At 29.6% G+C, this 22,538-nt stretch overlaps 1 protein-coding gene across 8 annotated transcripts in view; it reads right to left on the reverse strand.

The window, feature by feature from the left end:
* LOC138942847 (glycogen synthase kinase-3 beta) overlaps positions 1-22,538 on the reverse strand; it is a 44,996-nt gene that overhangs the window by 9,847 nt on the left and 12,611 nt on the right. For 2 of the 8 annotated variants that reach the window (XM_070313333.1, XM_070313329.1), the window contains 6 exons: positions 6,850-7,059; positions 6,380-6,463; positions 5,178-5,288; positions 4,720-4,957; positions 4,268-4,461; positions 1,386-1,719 (listed from right to left, as the gene is read on the reverse strand). In XM_070313333.1, coding sequence (XP_070169434.1) covers positions 1,386-1,719; positions 4,268-4,461; positions 4,720-4,957; positions 5,178-5,288; positions 6,380-6,463; positions 6,850-7,059 — 1,171 coding nt within the window. Of the gene's footprint in view, positions 1-858; positions 1,720-4,267; positions 4,462-4,719; positions 4,958-5,177; positions 5,289-6,379; positions 6,464-6,849; positions 7,060-11,523; positions 12,461-13,029; positions 13,373-22,538 lie in introns of those variants that run through there. The other 6 variants (XM_070313326.1, XM_070313323.1, XM_070313319.1 and 3 more) reach the window with 6 other exon arrangements.

Raw genomic sequence — 22,538 nt, forward strand, 5'->3', positions numbered from 1 at the left:
TAACTCATAACATGATGTTCTTCCTTTACACCGCTATCATTATTTATTATTTACCACATGACCGCGTGATAAATTGAATGAGAAAGCAACATTTTCATTCTGCGCATATGCCATTAAAAATAAGAGCGAAAACTGCAGAAAAAACTCACAATAAAAACATTCCTGGTCTCGAAAAAAATTCACGATACGGACATTCAACTGTGTTTTAATTACAGTCGCATTTAATTATTAGTTAAAGAGGGACCATTTTTTTATATAAACATAAGATATATAATTAAGAATTTGTCATCAAATTGCATCGGTCTGGTCTACGAAAGACAGTAGCATCCTTCAATTATTATCGGTATTTTTATTCATTTTAAATTGATACTTTCGTCGAACTTTAATAACCACGGTGTCTTAAAGTATAAAACGATGGTGATGCAAACGACATTACTACAGACACATTAGATTACACATCCTCTTAGTTTATCTTTAACTAGAATATAAACGCATTCTCAGCGGTTATTTAAAATTAAAGAAGGACCACTTCCTACATATATATATATACACTGAATCCGATTCGGCAACGATATAGTATAATTAAGGTTTCTGTGAGAATCGTATTGTTTTATAGCATCAGAAATAGAAAATCATACGAGTTGTTTTTTCATAATATTGTACACATAAATTTTTTTTACTTATCAACTTCAAGAAAAGTATATTACAAAGAAGTAGATTAAATACTTTCCTTTTAGTAAATAATTTAATATAAACACATTTACTCATATATATATATAACATGTGCTGATTCTTCTTTGATTTGCAGATTGATATCTGAAAGTTTCATATGTATTTTATAGTAAATAATAAGCTATATATATATATATATCCCATGTTTGCTATAAAATTAATTTTATGACAGATCGAGCTTTCAGATATCAATTTGCAAACGAAAAATCAGCATGTTTCATAAATTCCATTCTATCAAATACGAGTGGTGTATCATTCGACGAAGATGATTTACTTCAACATATACAATTCTTTTCTGATGTCATAAATATATCCAATATGACTACTATGATGATGGATAAGAAACCTTAATCTCGCCGAGTCGCGTCGCTGTACTACGCTACTTCTCGCTCTAGAAGGTGAAAAAATCTTATTTCTATAAACTCCGCAATGCAATATATCGCATTTACAACATGGACATCCTCGTCAGAAGAGAGATAGATTCGTCATGCCGCTGTAATCTGATTCGTTGATAACATTAAAAAAAAGAAAAAGAAAAAAGAACAAAGCGATTCAAGCCATGTTCGATTGACTGGAGTCGGTGTTTTGCGTATTGGTACTAATAGTATTGGTGGTGGTATTAGCATTGGTAATGCTATTATCACTAGAGTTACCGCTAGCGCTGGCGGCGGCGCCCGTGGCGTCCGATTGACCGCCACCTCCACCCCCGCCAGGAGTTCCCTCCGTACCGGTGGTAGCGGTGGCCGATTGCATATACTTGGGTATCAGCATGCTGTTGAGGACCGGCTGGATGCGCAACTCATGTTCGGTGAAATTAAACAGCGGCGGTAGTTCGCGGCCGCTCGGCAGCCGTGTTCCTTGCTCACGCAACTCATTGAAGAAGGAATGCGCGCATGCCTGCAGTGGTGTCATACGCAGCGATGGTGTGTACTCTAGCAATCGTGCCACTAGATCCATCGCTTCTGGCGGTGTGCGCGCCCTGAACACCTGCAATCATCATCGAATCCATGTCAAATAGTGTTTTATATCTTAAATTCAACATTTAATTGTTATTCGATGATTATAACGTGAGCGATAAAAATCCGTTACGTAATCATCTTTATTATGTATGATTTTATGGTAAAGCGGTAAGAAGAGTACGGGTGTAGTCCAATTAACGCTCCAATCCAGGATATTTCAAAGACTTTTGCTTCTATGAGTCTAAATAGATTAATGAAAAGTGCCAACTAAACTGTTTCCTGTTGCATACATCGTAAGATTTAATTAAAGATTGAAAGTTATATGAATAATTAGTAGCCAGAATAGGATATTAATAACGTAAAAGTGTTTGACTTTAGCTCTTAATATATATCATAAACTTTGATAAGCTTTTCATATCATGGAATCTGTAAAATATCACCTGATCTTTAGCAAATGGTTTTATTTATTTTAAATTATAAAGATTTCGTTCTTGGATATAATATACAATGTTTAATACATAATTTGTTGCAAAATATGTTGTTAATTTTGGGATGTTATAATGTTTCACCCTGTATATAAATAAAATTAAAAATTTTTTTTTATTACATACATGCCACTATTTATAGGATTTTAGGATCACATTGATTATTAATTTAAGGAAAAACTCATAAAATTTAAAATAGCGTATTCAGTGTTGCAATTGGCTACATTAAAAGTTTCATAAGACAGTGATTTTAATCATTTCAGTTTGTAAGATTTCAGTTCCTATATTTCATTTTATGGTGCTTAAAAAAATATCTTTTATATTTGTTGAGGATTGAAGATAAAATGATGATTATGATTGATATCATCTAGAAACATCTGTTCCATATGGAATTTAATACACTTACGCATACACACATACATACAAGGTGTGGAAAAAATAACGAAACATCTATTCTACTTCGAAATCTATAGGTTTTTGAAAATAATTATTTTAAAGAAAAGTTGTTGGATTTCATATATTGCATTGAATGGTAGTATTATTTCTGATTTTGCCAAATATAAAGGTAATTTGGATATTTTAAACAGGAATTCCATTTTTATTGTATATTCTTATAACTGACGTCGAGATGTTTTCAAAACGATATAATTAAATTCCCTTTCATTAGGAGCTTCCTGACTTACCTAAAGTTCGACAGTTTACAATTTAAGAAGTTCATAACGAAAGACGGTTTAATCATGACATTTTGAAAACGTTTCGACATCAGCTATAACAATATGCAATAAAAGAGATTCTTGTTCAAAAAATTCCAGATGATGTTCACAAAATGATCCAAGGTTAAAATAATATCATCATTCGATAATTGAATTGCAACACCTGAAGCCTTATAACTTTTGTTTAAAACATTTTTTTCTAAAATCCGTACTTTTCGAAATAACAAGGGCATTCTGTTACTTTTTCCCTATCCTTTCTCTCTACGCGCGCGTGTGCAATCTTTCTATTTATGTAATGTTGTATTAGCATGATAGTCGAATAAGTACAATGTAAGTATGAATATGTATATATATATATCTAAAATGAATAACACAGACTCCAAGCACTACTCTTGATAGACACGAAAGGCTAGAAATGTTATTCATTCCTTGTTTGACATAAATGCAAATCTCACCAGAATATCAGAGTAAGTGATACTCTTAATTATTTTCAGTCGCCACAACAAATACAAGAGGTACGATAGATCGTTAGTAACGTTAACGAATGAGATGAACCGGCAACAAAGAGATTTTCACATAAGAAAGATGATTGCATAGAAAAAATAATAAAAATTATTTTTTTCTCCTTTTTTAATCCCTTTTTAAAATTAGTTTACCGAATAGATTGGAGATAAATATGCACGTTTGTCCGAATATGGAGATGGAAGTTTGGATGTTAGTACAATGAGCCAAGATAGAGAAAGTTTGTACCAGTTATATGTTGATAAAACTTGTTGCAAGTCGGACCACTTACTCTAATCTTCTGGTGCTCCGTGGAACACACAGGTGTTTCACTCATTCGTTGAAGCATATACTGCAAACCACGAGTACATGTATTGATGAATGGCATATCAAGCCGCTAATGCCGTTAATGCGTCATCGATAAAGTTTTAAACACGAAAACAATACTTTCCTTTTTCCAAAAGTGTGCATTAAATAATTTCTTATTACAATATCTCATCAAAAATTCGACCCTATTTCTCTCCTTTCATTATAAAATTAACTAGACCAACTCTTTTTTGTTATTAATCAGATCGACTGAAATTTATATATATTTAAAAAAAAATCCATACATTTTTGAAAAATTGAAGTAATTTCTATTACTTCTATTTTCAAAGATATGGATTTAAGACGAAAATTGGCTCTTTAATTATTTATAACAAGTTTTTAGTCACAAAATGATAGACATATATGTGAAACAAGAGACAATCACGAGATAAAGTGAAGTATTTGGAAAATGTCGCTGGGGATGTGTGTCTGTGTCTGTGTGTGTAAGTATTATGTGTCAGGTACATAATAGTATTATGAAATTATTTGTAAGTGAAACAGTAAATTTTACCTTTTGCCAAGGATGCGACTTAATTTGTGGGAATTTGAATTCGGTATAGTTGGGATTCATCTCACGTATCTGATCGCGCGTAGGTGTACCAAGGACTTTGATAATTTCTACCAGCTGATCGACGCCGCTATCGCCGGGAAATATCGGTTGCCCTAGCAACAATTCTGCCAGCACGCAACCTGCGCTCCAAACATCTATCGAGAAAATAAGAGAAAAATATATCAAGAAAATTAAACTAGAAAAGAGATGTAATAAAAATATAACTCTATTGTAAAAGAGTATTATAATAACAAAATATAAAAATTTAAAAAAAATTGAATTTTCTGCGTTTGATCCATGTGTTATGAAAATCTAAGAGATTCTAGCAGGTATCTGATAAAGGTTAAAAAATGATAGAGCGCGACAAAAGACGATTTCTTAAATTTTTAGACCCATTAAAATTTGTAGCTTACCGATCTTCGTAGTATAATCGATAGCACCAAAGATGAGCTCAGGTGCACGATAATAGCGACTGCAAATGTAAGACACATTGGGCTCGCCTTTCACTAAGTGTTTAGCCGAACCGAAATCGCATAGCTTCAAGACGCCGGTGTCCGGATCTAAGAGTAGATTCTGCGGCTTAATATCTCTGTGGCAGATACCCAACGAGTGGATGTACGCCAACGAACGGAACAGTTGATACATATATAGCTGCGAAAAAGAAATCAAAGCTTATCTTCATCTCTTTTATACTATATACTATATATATACAATATGTTATGATATAAGTTTACAAAGATTTTTTTATTATATAGCAAAATTATAAATTTTATTTGTATAAAAACGGAAGTACGAATAGATTGAGAAATATACATGATTTCTATTTTTTGTTTTATGTTATGATTCTCTGGAAGCATTAGAAATAACTCACCTTGATGAAGCTGATTGGTATCGTCTGCTTGCTTTTGCTATAATGTCGAGCGACTTTGTACACAGTTTCCGGTATGTATTCCAGGACTAGATTGAGATAAACCTCGTCCTTCTAAAAAAAGAAGAAAAAAAGATAATCCTACTGCGATATTCGTAAAAATCGTGAGATCTGTGTACGAATATTTATCGTCTCAAAGACACACTACTTCAAAACCAAACATCAATTATGCTATCGCTAAAAAAAAATATATGTAGAATATTCCACAATTCGCAATCTAAATTTTAATGACAAATTCTCTTTAATCAGAATTTAAGAAAAGTTTTCTATTTTTATTAGCTTTTTTTAATTATTTCGATCGTAAATTTTTTTTTACTTTTTTAATTTTCTAATCTTCGACATCATACAAATATTTTAATAAATTTTAAGAATTAATTAAGGATTACTAGAATATGAAAATATTATCTATTAGTCATTTATTTGTTCAAAAAATCTTTTTTTCAGGCTATTAATATCTCAAAATCTCGGTAAAAAAATCAATAAAAAAATGTTTCAAAGAATTTGTGATTAAAATTAGTTAATTATAGCAATTATAGGCCACGTCGTTTAAATTATACTCTTCATTATCTTTCTTGGATACACATATCGACGTCCTCATGTTATTCACATTTAAGTTAACACACACGCTTTCCAAGAAGTTACGAGATAATGAGAGACTAGCGAAGCAGCGTGATTTGTCTAAATCCAGATCAGAAATAAAAGATTTAATAAATGATGTTTCAAAAGAATGATCCGAATGTGAAGATGTACGCTCTTATGTAAAAGCGAAAATTTGCCTACGATTCTTTTTCGCCAAAAGGGGAAATTTCGCACAAACTACTGGGTGTGCTTCAACTTACGTCAACGTGAAAAACCGGATTAGTCGCGGTTAAGATGTTCTAAAAGAACATAACAATGTGGCATGCATTAAAGAAACATCTTTCGTTTTATTTTATAGCACACATTATTATATAATAAATCAATAGCAACAAAATCCACAATCGCGCGCTAATCAGTGGCGGTACAATAATTAACATCGCATAATCGCATATTTTGCGTCATTTTTCCACGAGATCCACGACGAAATGACAGAATCATTGAATTTTTATATGACAGACAAAAGCTCCGCTTAAAATTTATAAAAGGCTTAGAGATAAGATAGTTACCTTATCACCACTAGAGTAAAAGAAATATTTGAGTTTCACAATGTTGCAGTGCTCAAGGCGTCGCATGATTTGTAATTCTCTGTTCTGGAAAAAAAAAACGTAAAAGAAGAACCTTATTATTTAATATATATATATATTTTTTTTTAAATTTAAAATAAAACAAAATAGAACACTAAAACGTGATAAAAAATAAATTAAAAGGAAATAAAATACAGAATAAAATTATAAATATAGAATAAGAAGATAATAATATAAAATAACATAAAATAAAATAAAATTAGAGCGAAATAAATACAAATGTGCATGAAATGTCATCTTATTATTCTACGTGACAATGCGCTTCTAGCACATTTTTGTATTTAGTTCGTTATTTAACGTTGTTTATATATTATTTTATATGCATATATATATATATATATATATATATATATATATATATATATATCAGAAAGTAATATAAATATGCTTACTTTAAATCGCTTATCCTGAAGAACTTTCTTGATGGCGACCATTTCGCCCGAGTCACAGAGTTTGGCTTGGTATACCACGCCGAAGCTGCCATTGCCGATGACCTTGGTGTCAGTGTACGCGACCTCTTGAGGACGATCTGGTCCAGCACCGGGAGTCGCCACTACGGTTGTTACCTTGCTGCCATCCTTGCCTGCAGGGTACATTGCACCACCCATAGAAACAAATCGGAAAAGACCACGGTACAGGAAAAGAAGTAGAAATAAAAATGTAACACCAAATTTCCTCTAAAAAGCAGGAAATGTGCAAGAAAGCCACTTTCTCAGAAATTTTCTAAGATTTGCGTATGCTTCTCTATTTTACAAAAATGTAAATTGAAAAATGGCCGTATCGATAATAATCGTTTAAAAAATTTAAATGATCCGAGATTTCAATTGCACAGCGAAATGCGATGTATTAAAATATTTGCAAAAATTTATACTATATTAAAATATGTGGAGATTATATATATTAAATAATAATAATTACATTATATATAATAATTATATATATATTAATATTAGTAATATATATATATGTGTGTATTTTAAAAATTAATTTTCATATAAATCTCATTATTAATTATTTTGATGATTTTCTCTAACAGAGTCGACGTTATACTTCATAGAAATATAAAAGAATGTGGGCGTCGTATTAAAAATTGCAATTCCGAAAACCGTTACATAAATTACAATATCTCGATTCTTACAGTCATCGCTGCTATTTTCATGTGTAATTCTCGGACATGGGCCTACATACGGCGACCAGAAATAGCTTAATCCTTGATTTGTTTTTGCTACTACTACTACTACTTTCAAAGTATGCGACTCACGGAATAAACCATCGTGTAATGTTCATATAATATTTATCGGAAAAAGGCGCCGAAATATAATTATAATATTTTGCAATTTACGATCGTAATTTTAATTTCGATGATTTTTAATCCCTGTTTTTCAATATCCAAGTAAACTGATTCTGGATGGATATCCTGCCCGAACGATCAAGAAGAAACAAACACGAAGAAGATATGTGTTTATATGAAACACATCGAGTGAATGTATGTATGTACAATCGCATATTGAGCATTTTCTATCGACGATTGTCAGAATGCGCTTACAAAGAGGATGACCTTGATGAATAAACAAATAGTATAAACTATCGCGATCTCGCAGTTTCTCTACTATATCGGCGCGTTGCACAATGTAAACTTCATTCTGGAAATAGCTTCGCGCACAACATATACCTTTGCCATTTTACGAGGGTCGATGATTTGTATTCTTAGTTTTTAAACGCGTCTCTATTCCTTGACTACGTCACATCTTTGTTTATCGCACACATTTTTTGTTTATTGTTAAAAATAAACGCGTCAAATATATATATTGAGTTATTTTAATAATACGTACGTAAAGAATTATATCATAGATTGCTAATTCATAGATAAAATGATTATTCAAGTAACTCATTCATGTATATGACAACGAAATTATAATTATTAAAAAAATGTTTATAAAAATATATATTTTCTAACAAATTTCAAGATATTTTTCTGTCGTGATAAATATGAGACAATTTCGTCGTTTTATTTAGTAAACTTAGATAATCTGTTTTTATAATAATTGTAAAAAATTTTAATTATTAAAAATTAATTTAAAGTAAATAATTTCTATTAATTTTTGTATATTAACAAAAGTAAAAATCATAAATATAAGAATACATATGCATAAGTTTGTATGTGTGATGATGATAATGACCGTTGTATGTGTGTGTAATATATATATATATATAATGTGTGTGTGTGTGTGTGTGTTAAATAAGAATAATTTTAATACGTAAATATAATGGAAAATTGCTCTGATATAACTTCACGTTTGCAAAAAAAAAAAATTAAAGAAGTAGAAAAGCTAAAAGTGTAACGATCTATGAAAATTGTGTTTTATAATTGTTAACGAAATGAATGCTTAAGGCATGGGCTTCTTAATCCGAAATGAGGAAATCACCAGCTTTAGAATCCGAAGTTTCCGAGCCACGAATACACTGAACGACTAGTCGCCACGTGGACGGTGTCTTGCTTCCTGACATGTTCGCGACTCGCGACATTTTCACCCATCAATCGTTGATAGATCGAGAATCGCGAGTTAATCATTCGTCTCGTACTTCGCGAGATTTATATATAATTTAGAAAAAAAAAAAAAAAATTAATATCATAATATTAAATATAAATATAAATATTAAATAAATAATTAATATCTTTATAATAATAAAATAATATCTTAATATCTTTATATTAATAATCTATTAATTATTTAATATAATCAATATAATTATCTATTTATTATTTAATATATTGTATAATTTTTATTATATTATTATAAGATATTTGTCTTATTCTATTGTATTTTTTTTTCCTTTAAAGATAATCTATAATTTTTAAGATAGAATTTTTTTATTTATGATTGTAAAAATCTAATTATTCGATAGTCATCGATTTTCTCCGTGCATTACACCGTACATGAGAAGTTACCGTAATTACCATAATTGCATTGACAATATGAGAATTTCGTATTTGATTTATCACTGAAAGATCGAACAATAAAGCAATTTTGTAAAAATCTTTCCGCATTCCTAATCAATCACGCGAGTATATTGATAAGATACCGAACTTGTCATCAATCAAATTAAATATCATGATATGTACACGTCTGAGAAGAAAATATTAATATTAATAAAAACATTAATATATTTTTTAAATATATTATTTTAATTATTTTTTACTATTTTATATACGTTGAAGATGAATCCCCCCCCCCCCCTCTTCTCTCATTTTCCTGCCGTTATCAAAATATCTTCCGATGTCACCGGAAGAGATATCTCTCTAAGATATCTCCTTCAAAGAAAGAAAGAAAGAATAGAAAAAGAAGATAATAAATCGAGTGAAGATTGTTGTGGAGGAAAAAAATGGGTCAAGCTATAATCGAAGCTAGAAAAACCAGCCAACCAATCATAGCTAGCTAGTCTATATCCAGCACATATGACAAAAAATGCAATGAAGCGATGTAGCAGCTGCAACGCGCATGCTGTTAGACCCTTTTATCGCGTTAGGCGCGCATCGGAGGAGACTTCGACCTTTCTCGTGATACTCATGTCAGCCCCTACCTGTGAAGCAAGAAAGCTTTAGAGGCACATATCGGCTCTCGTTGTGACATTTTATGCGACTTAAGTGAGGGTTCCTCATGGTGGACGTTATATCGAGAACCTCTTTGTAGGAGAAAAGCGGGAGAAAAAAATCTAAGGCGATCTTCTACGATTAAATTTGCTAAGGGTTACAATTTCCGCGAGATTATTCCAATTTTGCGGATCTTTTGTTATTAATATTTAAAAATAATATATACATAAAATGTAGAATTGTGTGTATTAAAAAGAAACTATTTATTACACGATAATACATTTAAAAAAAAAAATAATAATAATAATAATAATAATAATAAAAAATTATCAGCTCTAATAGAATAATTTATTATAATATGCCTTAAAGATTTCTTGTCACTTCGCTTTATATTACTTTATACAATCACAAAAAAATCACCGATCATTTACTTGAATTTTACAATAAGCATTCAAGTTACGTTACCGTAACGGAAATATCCTCCCTTGGCGCGTTCTCGCGGGAAACAGTATCGAGGGTAACAGATACCCATCAATTTTCCCTTCGTCCGTCTCTCCTTTCCTGATCTGTCGTTTCTCTCACTCTCGAATAGAAAAACCACGCGATACAGAGTAGGTGCGACCAGGAGTAAATGCGGCACCAACGAGAGGAGGCGTAAATGTCAGAGGATCACGCGCTCTCGATGCACAAAGAACCGTATACTTGACGACATTATTAATACGTCATCATGAAGATCAATTCGAACGGAAATCACATTGGCGAGAAATTGCCCTAGAAATCAGGTGACGCTCCATAACGCGCCAATGAACAGCGAATCCTTTTTTTTTTTTCTTTGCCATGAGAAGATAAAGACAATATTGATTTTTTTTTGATAAAATGAGAGTGTACGCGTAGAATGTCTCAGAATCACCATCAAGGAAGATTTAGACATGTAATACATAATAACGTAGTAATGGAAAAGCTCTAATATAATAAAATGAAAAATTAATTCGATGTGTGTGTATTAAGAAAGCATAATTACGTGAAAACCAAGTTATAGAAAATTCGAACAACTGAACAATGTATATTATTCAAAAATAAAAAAAATGTTTAAACATTTATTTAGTAAAATAGAAAGACATAAAAAAAAAGTCAAATCAGTCACTTCATTAATTATTGGAGTCAATTATATATCGTATAAAAATTTACGTTTCTCTTTTCATAGAAATCAAATACTATATTAATTTAAAGTCTACTAATAGATATTTTTACAACATTGTATAAGATTTTATCTAGGAATTTTTATACGTATAGTAGAATTTATTAGTAAAGTAGAAACGAACATCAATTTAAAGCAATATAATTTATAGTAATTTATAGCAATTAATAATGTGGCAAAATTTAAAAATACTTTTGAAATGTATATAATACTATAAAGTATATATAACAGGGTGCAAACATTCAACAAAGTATGTCGATCGCTGGACGGACTTACGTTTCCTGTTGCCTAGTCGGCGCAGAAACTTGCAGAATTTTTTGTAGGCGGTGTTTGCCTCTTTGCCACTCAATTCCACGGCACTTTTGGGACGCTCGCTTTTCTCATCGGTCGTCGCCGAAAAGATTTTCGGGTATCGCCACTGCTGACACGGCTCTGACCAGTCGAGATTGTTCGCCGGCGCCATGATAAAAAAAATAAAAAAAAAAAAAAAAAAATCACCGAGATATTTTACGATTACTTCTCTTCCGTCTCTTTGTCCCGTAACAGGAAATTAAAATCGAGTTTCGCTCAATTTTCAAAGATTGTGAGACTAGATCACGAGACTAGTTCTTCATAACTATTACATCACAGATATTTTCTTCTGTTGTTTTTGCAGAAAGATTTGTATGTGGCGCGTGTTTCGCATCTTTATTCTATTATATATTAATTCTTTTATTTTATTTTTATTTTAAATTCTTTATTAGTTCTCTTTCTTTCTGTAGTATATGTTTGTTTTAAATCACAGATAAGGATTCTTTATTATTGTTATTCACACATTACACCTTAGTTCGTAAGACCTCCGTTCATCTTGGCTTATTCTTTCGCTACTTCCTCGTTCAGGGAATTTACTTTACATTTGAAAAGAATTGTGAATTTTTTATCACGAATGTAATTCTTCTAGATTTTCTGTATAGAATGTATTTAGGCACCGGTTATATGAATTCTCGAATTCTTTTAAATATTTGCCATCACAGATTTTTTTTTTTTTTTTTCCAAAACTTGTTCTTGTATTTGTGAACCGAGATTCTATCAATATATCCTTCATCGAGTTACGTTTGTAGGATCGATGATTACTCGATAACTATCTATACTATCTTGGGTTCCTCGAGATAACGGATTGTCCCGATTTTTTTTTTGCATACGATCATTATTATTTCTTATAGAATTCCAAGTTCTGTGTTTTTATTTCAAAGATTAATTATAATCGTATATTTTTATATATATATTTATATAAAATCAGTATACATGTATATATATTTTACACATATTTGATTTCATATATAATATACATGATACTTTATATACAATTTCATATTGTTTATAAAAATTACTATTCACATTAAAATTATTAATGATACAGTATGTGTGTGTTATTGAATCTTTTAAGTTTTATTACTATCTCGCGATAATCGATTGCTTCCAATGTTTGATACTCGATAAATATCAGTCCCGTTTCACTGTATTGTTTATAAAAATTATTAATTATTGGTACTTAAAAATTAATGACATATACAAGTTATAAAAAGTTATAAAAATTTTAGACTTTTATTTTCTCTCTTTTCACAATGAATAATCTATATCTATGCGCGCACGTTCGTAATTTCACGAAATTAATATATCTATTATTTCTTTATAAAGAGTTGAAATATTGAACTTTCTCAAGATAAATTTTTTTTACTCTTCGATAAGAATAATGGATTCGGTTAACCATCGTATCGATTCTCATTTAATCTTTACACTCACAATATTCTCATTTTTTTTTTCGCGTAAAAGATCGGTTATCCTCGTCCAATCTACATACACTCGTTCAAAGGATCGCCTATTAATTCCAATCGATTCGAAGAGAAATCTTTTGCCTTTTTTTCTTTTCACTTTTAAAAAGCGTATCCGTCTATCAGGATTACATTATGCAACTGCGTTTTTTTCAATGGCTTAATAAGCGATGCGGATCACGTAAGCGAGGAAGCGATACGCATCGCGCTTTGTCGGCGCGATTCGCAAAACGGGACACCGCCGAATCGAACCGTGCCGACTTCCACGTACATATAACAACTGTTGACTCGCAACGGACTAACGGCGGCACGCGACTAAGAGTAAGGCCGAGTGCGCCGTTGATCGAGCCGTCACTTATGTTAGGATAGGCGCTGTAGTCGACGCGGTGGGAGTACATACGTAGAGAAAGAGAGCACCTCTTGACTTTAAAGATATTTTTCTCCATATAATATTATAATCTTGTATAATAATTATCATCTAATATATCTTGATAAAATGAAGCAGAATAAAATGAGATTTATTATGCCTTGGAATATAAAAAAAGATGATCTTATAATGATTCATAGTACACGTATGGTATAGGTAGATAAGTGTGTAGAGAGGCTAAATTTTTATATATTTTGTAAAGTTTCCAATTTTTTCCGCGATTCTCTTCTCTCCCCTAAAAAAAAAAAAAAATATATATATAATATTTTACGGTAATAAGTATTAATTGCATTTTGAATTGCGGTTTGAATTTTTAATATAATTCTCTCTTAGTTTTATTGCTCGAATATAATATATACCTTCGGCTAAATAAACGTGAATTGAATTAAAATCAAATCGATCTTCAAGATGTCTAGCCAAAAGAATCCCTGACCTTTCAGGTCTTTTCGCTCAAAATATCAGGTGAAAGAGAATATTTTAAAGATTTTTTGATACAACTTTTTCTAAAATAAGTTTTTCTATTGTATGTTTTATTCTAATGCTCTATCACTTATACGAAGAAAACACATAAAGCCACTTAAGTTTCAATTACTAGATTTGTAATGTACTGAAAAAAATGGATAACTTTCGTAAAATAAACATTTTTCACTTACATATAACATTTTTACTTTTATCACTAAAAATTGCAATAAAAAAAAAATATGTACTGCAATATGTTGTTAAGGACATTAAAAATATATAAACAAAGAGATAGATATATGGTATATGTATTTAAACGCATAATTCACGTGGCTTGCCGATTGCTAACAATATAAGAGCAAAATAATGAAAGACAGAATTTAAAAAAAATTCCCTATATGTCCCAATAAAATTCCATGAAAATTTTCTGATTTTTCCAAGTAAAAAAGAAATCCCTGAGAGTTTCAAGTTCTCCATGTTTTTTTCAGAGTATGTAGACCACCCTGAGTTTAAAGAAATCTTGGAACTGAATAAAAATTAAGGTCGGGAATTTTTTGTGAATAATATGAATTAGAATTTAAAATGTGAAAATTCGAGAATTCTTTGTCATTGTCGATCCTGTGTTATGTGAAGAAGAAAGATGGACGAAAGAGCGAATGTCTAATCGTGAAAGTGAATAATCGCCTCGATCGCGTTCGAGTTGTTAAGACTCGACTTTCATTCATCTTCACGAATTCGTATCGCCGATTTAATTATCGATAAGATAAAATAAGGCGAACGGCTTGAGAAACGGTACTATGGTAGTAGATAAAAAGATACGTTTATAGTTAGAATCGATTTTTATTAAACACCGAGTGAATTTTATTCGATAGAACTGATATCTTAAATCAAAATCGAATTTACAAAAGCGAATTAATTCCCGTTCTACATTTAACGTATTGACATGATTGTCAGTTCACGATAACGTCTCCAAAGAGGCTCTTTCTGCATTAAATGCGTTATACGTTGGACATGATTGGGAGTCAATTACGGATATTCAATATGTATGTGTACGTGTAATACTTTATATCTCAAAATTTTTTTAGGTATTTTTTCTTTTTGTTTTTATATGATAAAAGAATTTAAAATTATTCCAATTAAATTATATAATAATAATAAAAAATATAATGCCTTCACACACAGACACAACATTTTCTTTGTAAAAAGTTATTTAAAAGAAACTGTTACAGGAAAGATTGCTTTACATTTCCTCGGTATTTTTTCTTCACAATGTTGTAAACCTCTTGTAAACGTGACAATTTGTTGGAATATTTTTATTTTACATTTTTTTTTTTTTTAAAGCGTTCTTAATCCTACGACGTAGAAAAAGGCGAAAAAATTTATAAGATTGTTTCACATCACGTTTATTACACCGGAGAAAGTAGAAATTTTATCCTCAACTTATCTGAGATCACAGCTGATGAGTTGACGAGCGCCATATAAAATCATCTAATAAGTAATCTATTACAATATTTCGATATCTCAAATTCGTTTAATTCATTATGTAAACAAGTTTACGAGAACATATATTTTAATAAATAGGTATATTTTTTAGATGTAAAAAATAAAAAAAGAGAATAAAAATTTTAAAAAACTTAATTTAGATAAAAATAAATAGAATAGTTTAGTTTTTTTATAAGATTATTTTCATTGGAGAGTTTTATTATACGTATAAAAGTTTTGGGATTCATTGAAATATCGAAAAGATTTTTCGAAAATTGCTTTTTCCAATATTCATAATTAGTATTTTTAATTTTTCGATAAAAAAAAAATTCTCAAAGAAACTATACAAGGGGAATTGAAACTAATATGAATATATATTGGTATATAAAAAGAATTGCTTAAATCTCACATTTCTACGTCGAGCAAAACGAGTGCGTCGATATCACGTATGTTTGAACGAAGATTAGAGAGTATTTGCTATATTTAGCTGTCACAAGAACATAATATCATTACAATACACAAACACGCAGCACACGTGAAAAACAGATGCGCCCGCGTGTACATGTCTTCGAAGAACAGATATGATAATAAGAAGAATGGAATGGTGAAGAAAGAGAGAGCACGTGGCACGCGCGTAAGATATTTAAATGTGTCGGAGTAAAAGACTTTATAATAAATAAAATTAAAACTATAATTTATATATTGTCAATAATAAATTATATAATAAGTCTTTTGTTATATATGAACCTTCTAAATTTCGTATTTTCAAATGTGTGCAAAAATAAATTCAAATTTTGAAATTATCAAAATACGATTTATAATTCATATTAAATAACTTTCAATTCACATTATTTAAATATAAAATAAATTCTCAATAAAACAACCGATATAAAAAGATCTTCCCAAATAAATGGAAAAAAAAAAAAAAAAAAAAAAAAAAAAAAAAAAAAAAAAAGAGAGAATAATGAGATACTGATTCAGATTGTTGATTAATTATATCACGGGCGGTCTTTGAAGTGACTTGCTTTTGTCTGTTCTTCTCGTCTGCTGTATCTCTCTTTAAAGGAGACTTGGAAGTCAGCCAACTTGATCTTAGCGACTCGCACCCTCCACACTATGATGATATTATTCCGGATCTAGATTAGTATAGTGTGAACGAACTCACGAGCGATTGTCCTAAAATTTCGGTCGCTCTAAAACTGATTTCTTTTTAACATAAATATTAAGAATGCTGATAAATAATTTTTCCGAGTAAATAATGAATAAATATTTTTACTTATTTATGGCTCTATGTCTATCCGTGGGAAAAGTGATGATCTTATAAAAAATATAAATAAAAAAAAATGTAAGAAAAACGAATAAGCTGTGTTTGTTGAACGCTCTTACGTCAGATCCTTGTGTTTGATGTCGCTGGTCGAAGAGTGTATCGGCAAGTAACGAGAATAATCGTTCATAAACGCATTGCAATCTATTTATATCGCAGATCAGCTGTGCAAATTGGTCATAATTCAATTGCCAGATCGACTGACTGTCGATTAAGCCTCATCGCGCAAAAACAGATGTTACAATGTAAATCTTTTTCCGCGAAATTCTTTTCCTTCTCATTAATTTTAATATTTTGCAATTAAACACGAGGTATTAAATTAATTTCTTTATTACATATATTAATTTAAAATTTCTTTAATTCTCTCTTTTATTTTATTTTATTGTATACTTGAAAATTTTAAACAAGAGATATGTAGATATGTGATGATTAATTATAAAGATGTAAAAAGGAAGAATGCGTCAGAACCGTATATACAGGATATACGGTTTAGTAATCCTGACCCTGATATGATGTGAGTTATCGTTTGCACACAAATACAGTGTGCTTTCCTCTCTCCTATGTATAACAAATTATTATTAAGCGCATATCTCGTAGCAAAAATTAAAAGGACGCGGCATCCTTCAACAATGTAGAGATCTCTTTTCATCGAAGATGACGAAGATCTTTATTCTCCTTTGAAAACGATTTTATAACGATTTTCCTAATACTCTAATTACAATAAACTAGATTTAAAATAAAATAAAATGCACAATTTTATTATAATTTACTTAAATTTCGCAGTGATTACATCATAAGAGTTTGACGATTATGCATTGTTCAAAACTTTGAAGATAAGTTAATAATAATAAATAATAAAAACAAATTAATAATAATTAATAATAATAAATTTTAAATAATAACAATAATCAAAATGTCAAAACAAGCGATTTTGATTCATTACATTGTCAATTGCATTGACAAGGGACATTAGTAACTTTCACTCGCATGTATTGTACAATTATGCGACGACTAATCGCAAAAGTCACAACAATACGTTTAGCAGTATTCTTTTCAAGATATAATATTGCTTTATAATCATAGTACAATCCGAAACGTATTTTTGTTTCAGGAAAACAAATATATATTACGATAAAAATCATCACACACTTGGTACATATATTTGTGTTAAAAAAAAATTAAATAACTTATTTTATAAAATTAATTATTCTGTTTTATATATATATAATCAAATTTCTCTAATATTATTTTGTTGATAAAATAATAAAAATTTAAAATTAAATACATTCACTTGATTGATTTTATAATATTTTATTACTGAGATAAAGTAAACGATTACTTCAAATTACTTATTATAAAAAATTATAGATAATTATTTTAAAAAATCAATTAAATGTACAAAATCATTATTTATCAAATATAAAAATAGTAATGAAAATGCATCAATTTTAAAAAAATTTGGTATAAGAATTTTATGAAATTTTGCTGATTCATGTCTGCCTTTTTTGCGTTATCTTCTTTTGCAGATGCATATGACAAAATATGTGGATTCATTCGTGATTTCTCTGTGTATTCTACGTATTTTGAGGATTTAAAAATATTGTCTCAAAAACCAGTTGTATGTGAAAAATTAGCTATAGTCAAGCGAGGTTTTCTTGCAAACACGCGTGACTCCGCGGAATTTTTACTGATACTATTTGCATCTCTATTTCCGCGAAGTCGATGATTAGCATTGACTGAAATGTTATTTGTCGCGTTACATAGCGTGAAATTCTTTTTTCGAGCTAGAAAAATAAAAATGTTTAATTTAGTTTAGCGCACCTAAAATTTAGCGCACAAATTTTAAGGTTTAATTTTAGAAAAGAAGGAAAGCTTGATCGTTAAAAAAAAATATTCGTTTGCGATCGCAAAATTAATTCGTATCTCAATATTATGTAAAGAATAATTAAAAAATGGCGAACCATGGAATCTGCACAGCAGAGAAAGTACGATTGATTTGTGACACACTTTATATAATCTTTTATATTATATTCATTTCTTTCTTTCTTGTTATTTCTTATTTAATATCGATAAAGAAGAGGAGTAATGATTTTGCAAGAAATAATCGACGAGTTTTTGATTCAATTACTTCTATTATTCTCTTACTATATATACACATATATAATTATTTTTTATTATCTCTAATTATCGTCGTTATCTACTATCTCTTAACTCATCAATATTTCTCAATTTTCAAAGAACTTTAGCTTCTCAACTTTTTTTTTCAAATTATATTTTCTCAAGTTCCTGGAATTTTTATACTTTCTTTTCAATTTTTAACTTTAATCTTGGCAGAAAAGCGAGGCAAACGCTTACAGTGCCGTCATAATTGCGTCGAGTATTATTGGCACCTGCTGTAACGAAGGACGTCAGATACGACGTCATGATGTGATTGTCTTGATCACTCGCCAATAATTCCGATCTAGCATTGTTACAGTGAAGAAATGATTCTTTTTCAGAGAGTTATGAATCTCGATAAAATATAGCGAAAGATCGAAAATGACAAAAATATGCGCAGAAATCGATCACCACAAATATGTATATCGTAAATATCATCGTAAAAAAATTGTCCCTTCCTAACAAAGTATTTAAGTTCATAATAATTTTTATTCTAGATATAATAATTATACATATAAATAATAAATTGTATAAAATCGATCTTGAAGCGTATGTAAAAAGTATATACATTCATATTAGTTAGTTAATTTTACCGTATTAGTTAGCATTTATACGGTAATATATAATTCTTTTAGTAGCGAAGGCTTTATATTTCGCATGCAGTCGAGGCGTTAATCGGGTCGAGAAATGATGTGTTATAATTTATTCTTTTTCTTCCGAGCGCGCGCTCTCTGTCAAGCAAAAATGCCGATAACGCCATAACTATTAATAGAACAGGCCAGTTGTTTCGCTGCTACGATATATAGATACATAGAGTGCAAGTTTCTTGCTCTCTCAAACGCGTTTCTCGTGACTGAAAACTTGCTATCGTTTCGATGTAAAGTAATTTGAGTAACATATAAATAATATAATATTAATATACATGTGTGTGCGTGTGTGTAACTTTATATGCCGTTGCGTATACCATATATGGTTCTGCCTGAAGAAGAGAGATTTTTGGTTAAATATTTATAATTTCACATATGTCATATCTTAATAATTTTTAAAAAAAGTCAATTCTCTGGAATATTATTAAATTATATTTTTAATACTTCTAATCGCGCAAGAGCAAGACAGAAATGTGATCTATTTGATTCAATAAGAGAGTTTAACTTATATGATAACAAATCATTTGAAAGAAAAAAATTAAAGTTTAAACTTTCAAAATATATATTTTCTCTCTGTTTCTCCTTCTCTTTCTCTCTCTCTCTCTTATAAATTTAAAAAAAAAAAAAAAAAAATCTAGAAGATTTTTTTCCCCCTCATTTTGTGTGTGTCAATATTTTTTATTTTATTGTATTTTATTGTTAAAATTAATGCAACAATAAAAAATTTATACGTATCTTACCGGCATGAAAAGTTGAATAAAATGTGCGTGGGCAAACAGAAAAAACGAAATTATTTATTGATGGAAAATCGCAAGCTTGGCAAAAATGATATAAATCGTGTTTACACTGACGATTTGCAAAGGTAATATATATATATATAATAATGTATTTATAGATTCTCTAAATAAACATTCTAAAGTTATATGGATAATACGCATATTAATTTGTCGAGCTTAAAACTTTCAAATTGCCGTTATTAAACTCCAAAGTCTATTAAATCAATCATTATTAAAAATTCTTCCTAGCAAAGATAATGATAATTTTTTTTTTTTTTATGTATGCTATAACACGTTAAAAATATGAATTTATATGTATAAAGGATTAGCTTCTCAGAATGAGACGTTTCCTATATTATCGACATACATTGTTCGCGTTTCATCGAAGAACGGAGAAAAAGTTTCTCGCTTAGTCACGATCATTGTACCGTAAATATCGCCATGTTAAGAACTTTAATCATTCATTTGCGTATGGAAATTTTAACTTTTAATGGAAATTTGAATTTTAACTTCATTTAAAAAAAAAAAAAAAAAAAGAAGGAAAGTGTAGAAATTAATTAATCAATTAAAAATAACCATTTTTTTTTTTAAATCGATTTGGACCGAAATTAAATTTTTCCTGAATTAAATGCGATTATTATTTCAGAATCAGAGCTTAGTGCCATATTTGTCTTTTTATCTTCGATTCGCAGTTCTGTATTTCTCTTAATTTCTTCAATACCAATATGGAATGAATGGGCCAGGAGGATATTATCAAATATTAAGCTATCGCTCTCTACCTTCAAGTTATCCATTACCTTAGAAAGTTTCAATAGCGTTAACTTGTCACGCGAGTCATCTATAAGCACGTGTTACAAGCTCAGGCTGCTTGCTTACGATGTGCAAGTAAATTAATGTAATCTACATATAGCATGATAAGGCTTCGTAAATATTTTAATATTCATTAAACTGACACATCAACTTTTGACAACGCATCCTTTAAATTCCATCATATAAGAAATATAAAGTATAATAAAATATATAAAATAAAACGTCTTATATACACACAATACATAAATATAAACTGGTTGAGGTAATTCTTTTTAATTTTTCAAAGTTATACCGAGGCATTATACGAAAGTTTGACAAAATTTATCGCATGTGATAAGAAGTAAAGTTGTGAAATTCTATATCATAATAAATGCTGATACTGTGAGAATTCTTATCTAATGTCTAGTTACATTTCTCTCTTTTTTAATAGTCAGTTGAAAGTTATTTATTTTTGATTAGAGTTTATCTTTGATCTCAGAGTTTAATACTCATTTAATTGAAAATTAATAAGATTATCAAAATGTTGCTCTCTCTCTCGTACACGAATCTTTCATTAATATTAATCATAAAATAATGCTCTAATATCTAGAAAATACTGAAAATATTAAAAGATTAAAAAAAAAAAAAAAATATTACATCATAAAATTTTTGTTAAGAAATAGAATGTTAATGAGTTAATATACTCATATATTAAATACATTATTCTTAATTATGATATTTAAATATATTGTTAATGCGTGTATGAAGATATCTTTGAAAAATTATACAGGTTTATGAAGATAGTAAGTTTGTCCCGCCATCTATCGATAATGGTCAACATTTCATAACACGACGTACAGTTCAACAATAGGTTACAAATATGGCTAAAGATGTTAAATTTTCTATTGTATTCATTATTGAGTTTTATTATTGTTACATTTTTTTAATTTTTAAAACATGCCAGCGTTTAAAATTTTCTCTTCGAAATAGATGAAAACACACTTTATATATATGAATGGAACATATATTGCTTTCTCAGCATTAAATAAATTTTATTTGCAAATTTAATTAAATTGCAAATAAAAAAAAAAAAAGCAAACGACCAAGTAATCCCGCTCGATTTTGACCCCGGTTCGCAAGGTCGGCAAGATACTGTTTCTTTATCCAGAAGAAACGACTGCGCATAAAATACATCACTGTTACATTTCGTAAATTCGGATATAATTACTTTTTGGTTCTTTCCAATGATATAAATAATAAATGATAAATCCTCTTTTATATATATGTATACATCCATACATATATGCATATACACACACACATATATATTTGCTTAAAATACATTGTTAACATACTAGTCGGCTAAGAATATAATGATGCAACTAATCGCGAATGTGTACCTTTCTCGCGGAGATGGGA

The sequence above is a fragment of the Polyergus mexicanus genome, unplaced genomic scaffold (genome assembly GCF_030449975.1).
Source record: "Polyergus mexicanus isolate NDT 795.1 unplaced genomic scaffold, iyPolMexi1.0 SCAF_2, whole genome shotgun sequence".
NCBI classification, from domain to species: Eukaryota; Metazoa; Arthropoda; class Insecta; order Hymenoptera; family Formicidae; genus Polyergus; species Polyergus mexicanus.